The sequence below is a fragment of the Berghia stephanieae genome, chromosome 6 (genome assembly GCF_034508935.2).
Source record: "Berghia stephanieae isolate SIO BIC M18660-M18661 chromosome 6, UCSD_Bste_1.3, whole genome shotgun sequence".
Lineage (NCBI taxonomy): Eukaryota > Metazoa > Mollusca > Gastropoda > Nudibranchia > Aeolidiidae > Berghia > Berghia stephanieae.
In genome coordinates, this window is record NC_088365.1 from 2,057,725 (window position 1) to 2,070,586 (window position 12,862).

General features: G+C 32.5%; 3 protein-coding genes across 3 annotated transcripts in view; 2 read left to right on the plus strand and 1 right to left on the minus strand.

The window, feature by feature from the left end:
* The window catches only part of LOC144975957 (WASH complex subunit 4-like), a 104,756-nt gene that overhangs the window by 63,833 nt on the left and 28,061 nt on the right, over nucleotides 1-12,862 (plus strand).
* Nucleotides 196-10,537, minus strand: LOC144975930 (WASH complex subunit 4-like). The gene is made up of 10 exons (XM_078920117.1): nucleotides 10,405-10,537; nucleotides 9,083-9,190; nucleotides 7,556-7,646; nucleotides 6,669-6,724; nucleotides 5,507-5,586; nucleotides 4,930-5,035; nucleotides 4,178-4,294; nucleotides 3,409-3,577; nucleotides 1,983-2,137; nucleotides 196-396 (listed from the first exon to the last, which is right to left on the minus strand). The coding sequence occupies exons 1-10, from the start codon at nucleotides 10,483-10,485 to the stop codon at nucleotides 196-198; spliced, it is 1,164 nt and encodes a 387-aa protein (XP_078776243.1). The 5' UTR covers nucleotides 10,486-10,537.
* The window catches only part of LOC144975524 (WASH complex subunit 4-like), a 1,984-nt gene continuing 1,347 nt past the window's right edge, over nucleotides 12,226-12,862 (plus strand). The window contains exon 1 of the mRNA XM_078919688.1: nucleotides 12,226-12,255. Within this exon, the coding sequence (XP_078775814.1) occupies nucleotides 12,226-12,255 (30 nt within the window). The remainder of the gene's footprint in view (nucleotides 12,256-12,862) is intronic.

The following is a 12,862-nucleotide window of genomic DNA, read 5'->3' on the forward strand; positions in this document are numbered from 1 at the left end:
CTATTTGTTCGATTTCTTAGATTTCTTATTTGTGGTGAGGGCCCCAGACAGAGCTACTATATTCTAGTGTAGGTCTAACAAAGGCTTTGTAGCACTTTAACTTTATTTCCCTCCTGCTGTCGTATAAGTCTCTTCTGAGGAAGCCTAAGGTAAAGTTTGCCTATTTGCATATGTTTGTAACATGATCTTTCCCATTTAGTTTGTTAGTTTGTACATGTAAATTGAGTCTTTAGATGGAAGTTGCACAATAAGCCTAAAAAAGTTCAACTTTGATGTTAAAAGTGTAAGAAAAAAAAATAGCCATATCATAAGAAAACAGACCTGGTTGTTGAGGTTGTACAAAAACTTGGACACGAATACGTGAATGTTCCTCATGATTTCCAAAACATCAAGACCCTGTAGAATGATGAAAACAGAAAGTAAGATTTCAAGCCATGAATTCAGCTATATGGTCTTGTGGTATGACACTCGTCTTCAGATCGGACAGTCCTAGGTTCGAGCGGCGCATAGTTGTCTCCTTAGAAAAGGTTCTTTACTCACAGTGAGACCAGACTCAACTGTAAAATGAGTGCCTGGCCGTTAACAGCACTGTCTCTGTTGGAAAAATTGTAATATCACCTAACAGGTGTCATGTCTCATCCTACAAGTTAGGTGTTGCTGTTAGCTATGGACCCCTTGTAAAGCACTTTGAGCATGTTTAGTGGATATTGCGCTATATAAAATGGCTTTTAAAAAAAAAATAAACGACGAATTATAAGTCAAATGTTTCTTTTCATAGTCTAATTCAAATTCAAAACAGTAGATGTCTGCTTTCCACTTACAACAACTTCGATCTCAAAAAAAAAAATTGGGTTCAAAATCGTTCTCCACCAAAAACAAAATCAGTAAAAAATAAACGTTAATATATAACTTTAAATTTAAAGAGATGGACTAACGATTTTTTAAAACTATTTTTACTATTGGCTGAAGAAGGGTTTAGAGCCCAAAACGTTCCGTGTTTGGTATTTTTATGTTTTTTTGGAGTTTTTTATGTTTTTGTTTGTTTTGTTTGTTTTTTTTTTGTTTTTTTTTGTTTTTTTTTTAAATTTTTTTTTTGGGGGGGGGGGGGGGCGTGTAAGCTGTTATATTCAATTTTGAACATTAATCTTAACCCTTTAAGAATACACATATGCCACCAACCACATTTATCTGTTATTAAGTCAGAATAACAAAATAGGGAGCAGGCTCTGGTGAGAAATAAACATCTGAAAAGGTGTGTGTGAAAAAGTGTCAGATAAAGTGTCTTGTATTTTTCTTTCTGATTTGTCTCGCACTGTTTTTTTGGGGGTTTTTTTGTTTGTTTGTTTTGTTTTTTTTTGGGGGGGGGGGGGGGGGGGGGGGGGTTCTATACACATCACCATATCACGATTTTGATGTTGGCATAAGCAAGATGAAGAAATTAAAGTATCAAGTCAAAATATTAGAATTGAGGCATGAATTTTTTTCTTGGAAGAAATATGAACATATATATAACGCATTTCCACAGATTTATCATGGTCACTGCGCTTCACAATGTTTCATCTATTTCCCCAGCAGGTCATATGGAACCATATTATTTCCATTTTGTACAGTACCAGTCACCTGTTAGGCATCCTTGTTGTACTAACAAATCTTACATAGCGGCCAACTTTTCAAAGAGCTAAAACAGGACACCCTAAAGAGCACTTCCGTCATGACCCAAAATGGCAGCATGTTTGGACTATTGTAACCAATAATCTAGATTTAAAGGTGTACTCTTGATTTGTTTATTCCCTGTTTTAAGGTACAAGTCAGAAAAAATATAATCCTGAGACATGCCAGGGTCATTTCATAACATATAAAAAATTATTTGCTTAACTGGGAGAGTCCCAATTTTATTGCGACAGTTGGCCGCGATGACCTTAATATTGATTTGAGAATGATGGTCATATATTTATTAAACAGAATTAAAGCAAAAATCCAACCTGTTCTAACGTCTGACTGGGTAGATGCGACTCCATCAGCGCCAATCCGTACTTCTGCTCGGCCATGTTTTTCATCTCCCCGTACGTTTTCCAATCATGAAGAGCCACCGTCGTCAGGTTATAGAATGTCTTATTTAGATAATGCTCAACGTGGGCTGGTGAGATTGAAATATGACATTAGAAAAAAATATGTGATTTTATAAAAATGAAAATAATTCAAAGGTATTATAAAGCGCTTAACTGAAGGTGAGCACATTTTAGGTTTCACATTTTAATAAAATGATACAGAGTGATTAATAAAAAAATGCAAATGTGACCCATCATATCAAAACGGTATCATGTTGGGATGAACCAGATGTTAAAAACCCAAAATTAATACTAAACAGGGCAACAATATGAATTTTGGGTATTGGTTCCAGGATAAATCATATTTATTCTCCTCAAAAAACCATATAAACTCAACCCAAGTCTGATATTTCTGGTTATAAATTCAATTTTCAGCATATTAATCATCCCGACATAATACCATTTTGAGGCGAGGGGTCACAAATAACAACAACAGTCCAGTCTTGGATTCAACTCCTCATCACCGCAAACGTTTTTTTTCTCTTTTTTTCTTCTGGAACTTCTCAACTCACTTCATTTCTTGGTATTATCAACACAAGAGCCTGCTCCGCTCACTTTTCTGAATTGATAGTATGGTAGATTTACAGTTTAGTGCCTGAACCTTTCTGAGATTATATGTGCCTAACTGAGCAAAAAGTGGAATTCAGTTGAAAAAGTTAAGTGACTGAAGGACACTTTTAGGTCACATAAGTGCCATAGAAAAGAAATCAATACACTACACACAGACCCAGGTAGATTTACGGTTCAGTGGCCTGCTACATTCTGAGATTACTGATTTGAGTGAATAAATATCTTAATATATAAATTCAATCTTATATCTTAATCTGAAGTACAAAGAGCTTAATGTAAAGACTGAACAAAGTTGGAAATAAATAACTACAGCTTTGGGGTTTTTTTTGTAGTCCTTCAGAGCGATTATAAAATGCCAATAGAGCCGGAGTTGATCCTGGTTTCTATAGTGCGAAATGGACAAAAGCAATTGCTTACTACCATTTGGATAGGATGCTAATCTATTGCAAAGTACTTTCCATTAGATCTAACAGACCAAGCTACCCAAGCACAGCTGGGTGGACAGGAAGGTCAGGAAAAAAAATCTCAACTTCAACCAAGTTTGATTTTGGTCCCTTGCATGTGAAGCGAATGCTCTATCAACTAAGCTATCCAGACAACAGGTCTAATCCCAACATAATACTGGCTCCAAAAGGTGGGTGACAAATATGACCCTTAAGTAAATTATGTTCAATAACAGGCTTCCCATAGCTCTCTTTTGATCTCTAAGGAATCCACGGAATGAACTTACTTTTCAGATCGACAGTGCGATCAAAGAACCGAATCGGACGCAGCTTTAGGAGATGTGAGAGGTCCCGCATTCCAACTTTGAAAGGGTTGCGGTCATCGAGTTGCAAGTGCAGGTGAATGTGGAGTCTCAGGTCTGTTTCTATTGATCGACACAGTGGTTCTAATAAGTGCTGTGGATTTAATACATTTATTGTAGTTGATTTGTTTCTACAGAATAGTCATCAAAACCCTCTCCTTCTTCTCTTTCTCCTCTTTCTCCACCTCCTCCCCCTCCCCCTCTTCCTTCACATCCTTCTCCTTCTCTTCCTCTGCCTCCTCTTCCTGATGGACTACAACTTTTTCAACTTCATTCAATTCTTTCAAATATCGTTTGATGTTGATTCTTTCTAACATTGAAAATATTGGTTACATTCATATGTGACCTATGGTCTCAAAACGGTGCTTAAATTTGAATTCATAAGTCAAAAATATAAAACTTTGGTTAAGTTTTTATGTTTTAATGAGTAGAATAAATATAGTTTCATGAATAGTGTCAACCAAAAATTTAATATATCTGACAATTTTCATTTTTAATTCACTTTTTTTACATCCGCTTCACTTCGACATAATACCAAATGTCACGGATGTTTTTAAAAGAGCTTTCAATCAACATTCTATCTCAACTGTTTATTTCTATTGCATTTTCTAAATTTTCCGTTTTAATCTCTAACCAAATCCTTTTTTTTTAAATGTGTAAAAAGAGAAAAAAAAAGCCAATCAAAAATCCTTACCTCTTCCACGTTTTTGTATATTTCCTTCTCGAAAGACTCAGCCAGCTGTTTGCTGTTTTCAAGATGTCTGACTACAGCCATTGGGGGGACGCAGTCATGTAAGGCACTAAACATGTACTGAAAAACATCATTTAACAATCTCTCCTTACCGAAATGTTATACAAAAAACCCAAAAAAATGATATTTCAAACTCAATGAAAAAAGTACTGAAAAACATTATTTAACACCTTCTCCTCACTAACCAAATTCAGAATTTTTACTGAAATGTCATACAAAAAACACAAAAATTGATTTTTAAAACTCAATAAACATGTACTGAATAACATTATTAAACACTCTCCTTACTCCCATTTTCACAATTTTTACAAACAAAAAAATTTATTTTTAAAACTGAAAAGCAATAAGTACCCTAATATATTTAATTTTGTGAAGCAAACCAAGCATTGCGAAAACAGCATTAAGTTCTTGTAGATATAACAAAGATTTTTCTTCAAATATTGTGATTTACAAATTAAATTTGAATAAGAAAAAAGTTCATTACATTGTATTAAACATGACGAATTTCCTTTAGTTGTTAAGGAGAGGGTTTAAAAAATTTATTATTTATTATATGATTGTTTTTCGGTTTTTTAAAATCTATTTTATATTTACAAAGGATATTCTTAACTGTAATATGCAAAGAGCCTTTATTTACAAGAGAAGCATATCGCAATAGATATGTTCACTATCACTTTGAAACGTCTATGACTCACATGAATACGATGGGGGTCAGTGACATTTTCACAGATATCATCCAAATAAAGGGGGATAACAACACGATGCCAGAAGATAAAGCTGCAGTCACAGGCCTTACGAACACTAGGTGGAAGAAAGTTGACGGTATTGGTTGTAATCATTACAGTAACAATTGTTTTCATCAAAACAGTCTAAGAACATAGCCCCACTTAACCGAGTAGGTGACCATAGTCATAATTGCATATTATTAATACATATCTCTACAAATTTGTAGCGTTTCATTTTCTCAGCCACAGGATTTGAAATCAAGATTTGATCGAAGATCTGGGCTCAGCCTGTATACATAAATATTGTAAAATGTAATGATGCACTTACAACCAGGTGTAATTCACTGATACAATGCTATGACTAAAAACATATTTGTAACCTCATTAATACTTAATTCTTTTCATCATTTTGACCCTTACAAACTCTTTTAAATTGACAACTTGAATAGAACTGTATAGGGTGACCAAAAAATAATTTTTTATAAATATTCTATAAAATGTTTCTAAACTATTATTGTTTCATTAAAATTAAAGGAAATAAATTTACTTTTGTCTGAGGTCACAAACGGCGTCCAGACGTCTGAATACATCATCAAGGCTTTGTAACTCGTCTTCCTTGAATGCTTTCTGTGTGTGAAAATGTTTGGTGAATCAGTGAATCATAATCATGGCTGAGATCATAATTAAATTAAATCGAGATTTGGCACGATAGAGCATAGAGCATTTATTGAGCACAATATCCAATAAACGTGCTCATAGCTCTTTACAAGTGCTTTGTCAGTATAAATATTACTTATTTGTATCCCACAGCCTTCAATTCATTTGGTAATGTGTCAGGATGAAACAGATAGCACAAAAAAAGAATTTAATGTGATAAACAGAAAAATAGAACTTTAATTTTTTGCTCAATAAGAATTTGCAATCCCTCTCAATAAAACATAAACTTCCAACAAAATGTCATATTTTTGGTTATAAATTCAATTTTCATGATCTAAACCATCCTGACATTTTACTGTTTTGAGGTCTTTTTCTTCTTCTTCGTAAGTAAAGCAGCTATCATGCTGGCAACAAGCGTTGAACCGTGTTGTATGCGCTCAGAACAACTAGGAATTGTTCATGACTTGGTGTTGTCATGCACTTCTTCTGGCAGATTGTTCCATTCCTTTGTGGTTTATGGAAAGAACCTCTATTGCCTAAATGTTGTGTATGATCGGTAGATTTTGTAAGTCAAGGAGGTGGTGGATGGCATTTCATTTTACAAAAATGAGTGTTGATTTTCAAATGCTAAATTTTAAAAAACAGAAACTCCTCATTTTACAAAGATTGGATTTTATTTTTCAAATAAAAGTTTAAAATCCACCCTTTTTTTGTTTTGTTTTTGGACATGACCAATTGATAAATTCAGATCTTTGAAAATGTCATACACACTTGTTCGGATCTCTATAAATAAGATCTTATTCTTGCATCAGTTTGTTCCAAAAATATTTGCCTTTGTACTTTAATTATTTACGCATTCTGAAATGAACTCTCTTTTCAGCTGTCTTGGCATGTTCAAAATTGTTGGTAGAATACATAGGGCACTATTACAGTAAGGGGAGGAAGGGGGGGGGGGGTGTCGACAGAGAGAAAAAGCCAATTACTCATTTACACCTGAACCCCTCACAAGACCACAAAGCCATACAATAAAATCAAATTCTGATTTTACTGACCATCTTAGTTCCCACAGCCATAGCCAATTTGATAACGAGTCTTCTCTCTTTGCTTCCTGTAGAAATAAAAATGAAAGAAATATAAATCTTAGTGGCTGCCCTTCTTGATATAAAAAAACAATAGAAGCATGGAAGTGTGAAGGACATGAAAAACATTGCAAAAATGATAATCAACTTTATCAAAATCTCTTTTTTTTCACAATCTCAGGGATACAAAAAAAATTTTTCTTGTTTTAACGCGACAAAAAAGCCGTTTGTTCCGAATGAAATCAATTAATGATTTGTTTATTTATGTGTTTGATTAATTCAACTGATGTCAATGTAAAGCGCATAGTGCCTGTTTAGACAGGGTAAAGCGTTATAATAAGTGCTATTTATTATCATTATTATTATTATTATTATTATTATTATTATTATTATTATTATTATTATTATTATTATTATTATTATTATTATAGTAGTAGTAGTGGTAGCTGTAGTAGTAGTAGTAGCAGTAGTAGTAGTAGTAGTAGTAGTAGTAGTAGTAGTAGTAGTAGTAGTAGTAGTAGTAGTAGTAGTAGTAGTAGTAGTAGTAGTAGTAGTAGTAGTAGTAGTAGTAGTAGTAGTAGTAGTAGTAGTAGTAGTAGTAGTAATATAAATATCAAGCTGAAGTATGTCAACCAATGTTTATCTATTTGCAGGTCTGATAACCCAAATAGTTATGGGCTCATTGTTGTATTGAAAACACTCTCAAACCAACGCACAATATTGTCCATCACAACAATGATAAAACAAGACAATAATTGCATTTGGGTATCGGGCTTGAAAATATGTGCATGTAGATTTCAACCTATTAATTTCTATCAACGGAGCAAATTTCATATCTGAACATTTTTGTTCTTTCTCACCAGGTCCATTTAAAGCCGACTCTGCAAGCACCAAAGCAGACAAAACATCTAACCGCCTCTCGCTGTAACGCTTATCAGACATGATACGTTTCTGTAACCAAAAAAAAAAAATGTTTGATGTTAATTAAGTATTTTACAAAATTAATCTGCAACATGAAACAGTTTTTTAAAAACTTTGAACAATATTTTTTTGGAAAATATTTTTACAGGATGCGTTTCTGCAACACAAAACAGGTTCTTTTTTAATAATAAACAAGTTTTTTTTCTTACTCTGTGAAATAACAATATAACCATGCTTAATGCATTTCACAATTGTGACTCATCGTCTTAAAATAATATTATGTCATTGTGGATCACACACCAAGAAGAAATTTTAGTCAAAAAGACAAGAAATGTGAAAGTTTAGGTTTTTTTCACATTAAGACACAATATTCATTCTCCTCAATTAAAAAACATATAAAATCAACCTGATTTTCAAATGTTTTGACTACAGAATAGTCTTTTATCGCATCTAAATCACTTGAAATAATAGGGGCATTCTATTACAAGCAACACTCTCAGAATACAAAGCACTGCTTCAAATCAGAAACCAATTCACACCCGAGTTATATAATACAATATGGAGTATGATGTGGATGGTGATGGTGATATGGGGAATGCTGAAAGAGAAGGATGGTGATGGAGATACTAGGAAGATTGTTGTGGTGATGATGATGATGATAATGATGATGATGATGATGATGATGATGATGATGATGATGATGATGATGAGGGGGGAGGAGGAGGAGGAGGAGGAGGAGGAGGAGGAGAAGGAGAAGAAGGAGGATGATGTTGCTATTGTTGATGACGATGATGGTGATGATGATTATGATGAAATGTACGTGCAATTGTGTGTATGTGTATATGTCAATATATTTTACTATGCATGTAAATTGTAATAGCACATGTAACCAAATGACAAATTGACACTATTTTGAGGACAATAAAGATATTATTATTATTATTATTATTATTATTATTATTATTATTTATTTTATTATTATTATTATTATTAATTATTATTATAATTATTATTATAATTATAATTATTATTATAATTATTATTATAATTATTATTATTATTATTATTATTATTATTATTATTATTATTATAATAATTATTATTATTGTTATTATTATTATTATTATTATTATCATTATTATTATTATTTATTATTATTATTATCATAATTTATTATTATAATTATTATAATTATTATAATTATTATTATTATTATTATTATTATTATTATTATTATTATTATTATTATTATTATTATTATTATTATTATTATTATTATTATTATGAGTCAAGTAGGGTACTCAGCCAGGTAATTTCATTCTGAGACAAAGATGGAAAATAAGAGTTTAGTTAGTTTTTAAGTTTTTAAATAAATAAATAATGAATAGCGCCTAGACATCCACATTAATTGTGCTCTGCGGCGCTTTACATTAGAAACTGAAAGGGTCAACAAATTCATCACTTACTTTAGCAGTGGCAATGCTACTGAGAGCCTTGAAGGTGAGATGTTGCACAATGTGGTTGATAGACTCTGCTACCAGCATAGTACGACGGTGAAAGGTGTGCTCTATAGACTGTGGAGTAAATTATTATTTCAAACAATAAGTTTATGTTACAGTAACTGCTGAACTGTATAAAGAAATGATATGTGTAAAGTCTAATGTCATTGACATCCGAGTACAGACCACCTACAGACCACTCTGCTACCAGCATAGTACGACGATGAAAGGTGTGCTCTATAGAATGTGGGAGAAATTATTATTTCAAACAAATAAGTTTATGTTACAGTAACTGCTGAACTCGTATAAAGAAATGATATGTGTAAAGTCTAATGTCATTGACACCTGGGTACAGACCACCTAGAGACCACTATGCTACCAGCATAGTACGACGATGAATCAGAAAGGTATGCCCTATATACTGTTCATAAATAAGTTTATGTTACAGTAACTGCTGAACTCATATAAATGAAATGATATGTGTAAAGTCTAATGTCATTGACACCTGGGTACAGACCACCTATAGACCACTATGCTACCAGCATAGTACGACGATGAATCAGAAAGGTATGCCCTATATACTGGTTCATAAATAAGTTTATGTTACAGTAACTGCTGAACTCATATAAATGAAATGATATGTGTAAAGTCTAATGTCATTGACATCCGAGTACAGACCACCTAGAGACCACTCTGCTACCAGCATAGTACGAAGATGAAAGGTGTGCTCTATAGACTGGTCATAAATAAGTTTATGATACAGTAACTGTTGAACTCGTATAAAGAAATGATATGTGTAAAGTCTAATGTGATTGACATCCGAGTACAGACCACTACAGACCACTCTGCTACCAGCATAGTACGACGATGAAAGGTGTGCTCTATAGAATGTGGGAGAAATTATTATTTCAAATAAATAAGTTTACGTTACAGTAACTGATGAACTCATATAATATCTATCCTCTTTAACTCACTCAATCCTAGAGATTTTTCTTACTTTTCGAAATTGGAAAAATGTATTAAAAAATGAGCATGTATCTACATAATATATAGTTTTCTTCAACTATAATTAACAGACAAAAACTACAAACATTAGCTTTATAATTGTCTCAGAAAAATGTAATAAATAGGCATGAGGTATAAGTAACCCGGGTAAACAATGGATATAGTCGGTGTCAGGGTTGAGTGAGTTAATATGTCTGTGTGTTACCATTATTGTTTAGATGTAAATTTTTTTTTATATCATTTTTTTCTAATGTTGTTTTGTCTGTTTGAAAAGAGATACAAACCTTGAGTAGTTCCACCAGTCTGCAGAGTGAGAGAACAGCAGTCTTGGTCATCGGTTTGCTAAGGGCTACGTGTAAGTTCATGATTGTACGCACGAGATGACTGATGTTGTGAGCATGAAGAAGACCCTGAGAAAATAGATTTATCATCATCATCATCATCATCATCATCATCATCATCATCATCATCATCATCATCATCATCATCAACATCATCGTCGTCGTCGTTGTTGTTGTAGTTGTTATTATTATTATCATCATCATCATCATCATCATCATCATCACCATCATCATCATCATCATCATCATCATCATTATTATTATTATTATTATTATTATTATTATTATTATTATTATTATTATTATATTATTATTATTATCATCATCATCATCATTAGCATCATCATCATTATTATTACCATTATCATTATTATCATTATCATTATTATTATTATTATTATTATTATTATTATTATTATTATTATTATTATTATTATTATTATTATTATTATATAGAATAAATTATACCCGCAATGAAATTTAAATGTCAAAAAGTACTGACTATTTTTTTTTTTAAAATAATAAATTGTATGAATAACAACTGGAACTTCATCTTGCATATCCATACCTGTATAAAGAGAAACACACCGACCATTCAAATCTTCCATCAGAGTCCCCCCTCTAGCCATGTTGGATTCCATTCGTACCATCCATGCAGACACAGCAGCGCTGTAAGTTTGGGTCTCCCTTCAAACCAAATTCAGAAAATAAAGATTGGATAGCATGAGATAACATTTACTTCTACACAATGAAAGATGGTGACGTCATTCAGCACTTTGAATGCCTGTTGGGTGTTAAGTTCTCATTAAATCATATCGAACAGATTATAAATGATTAAGTTTTGTGTGTTGACCAATTAATCTGGCAGACAGAACAGGTGAACATTTTACTTAATGCATCGTCGTTAATAGAGCTCTATTAATGAATGCGGTTTTTGTTATTACGTGGTATGAAATTCACCTTCGGATCTTTAGATCCCTGGTTTGACTCCCATTGTGGGTGACTTGACTTGACTTGAACTTAGATGCCTTTCGCGTCTCGACCGAAAGATCGGGTCGCCTTGGCTGTTTCCAGTATTTCCTGTGTGAGGTGTCTCCAATATTGCAGTCCACATCAGGTAAAAATTAAAGATTCCACACAGTGAATAAATGGAAACATAAGACTATCCACTGAGCCGAAGCTCAATGTCAACAGGTGTCAGCCATGATGTCCGCATTGTGGGTGACAAACAGTTAACTCTTTCTAAAAGGCTCCTTAATCACATTCCTTCAATGTACTCAGGTATAAAATGAGTACCCGCTGTTGTCTCTGTCAACAAAATTGTAATTTTGCCTTACAAATATCAAGTCTTGTACTACATGTTAAGTGTTTCTGTTGACTTGAAATCCCTTGCAAAAAACTTTGTTCAGATTAAGTGGCTTTTTTTTTTTTTTAAAGCTCGGGATTTAATGAGGCTATTTTTTAAATTTATTTTTTTAACAATCCTTTTATCTGTCTCTTTGTTAGATTTTGTATAATTAAAACATGACTTTCTAGTCGTCAGATGAAAATCCAAGTATCACTTTTTGTGACCAACCGAGTCAAACGTAGTATTAACTTAGGATGAAGCTGATGCCCCAAAAAATGAATTTAAACTTTAAATGATCAGAATTTGGAAATTTTTGAGTAGTGCACTTGAAGAAAGTATTTTTGATATAAAAATAAAAATTTTAAAATATTATATGAACATATACATAGCACATTTCCGTGGATTTACTATTCTCAATGCGATTAGTCATTCCTCCAGCAGACCATGTGAAACAATAATATTATGGCGTACTAATTACCAATCTCATATTTTTTTCCCCTAAAAAATCATATTTTCAACATCAGCAATTATCCAAATTCTAAACGTAATATTCACTTAATATTCACTGAATTAATGAAACTTATCGAGCTGGTGGAGGGAAGGAAAATCATGTAATTCATTTTGCAAATAATTTGTCTGGCTACTCAGAGCAAGCTGAGGACTGTATTTAATAACATACTTTAACTCTTCCATTTTTATTATTTTCCCTCCCCCTTTTGTTACAAATCCTGAATTTTTGCATATAAATAGCATATTTTGGTCAAACATTTTCATATTATCATATTCATGACCTCAAATTAAAATATGAGAAATAATACAAGTTGGCAGGTCTGTAAGAGGTCTGCTATTCACTAACCAATCAAAAATATAAAATTCTGTCATTATTTTGTCTTAAAATGATAGTACTCTTAAGCTCAATTTTTTTTTCTTCACAATTCCCTTCTATTGAATTTACAATCCATACAGTTAGTTACGCCTGTCATTCTTATGCATGTAGTTTATAAGAATTATGAAGAGCTAAAGATTTTCCCTTTGTACTTTTCATATCATTGG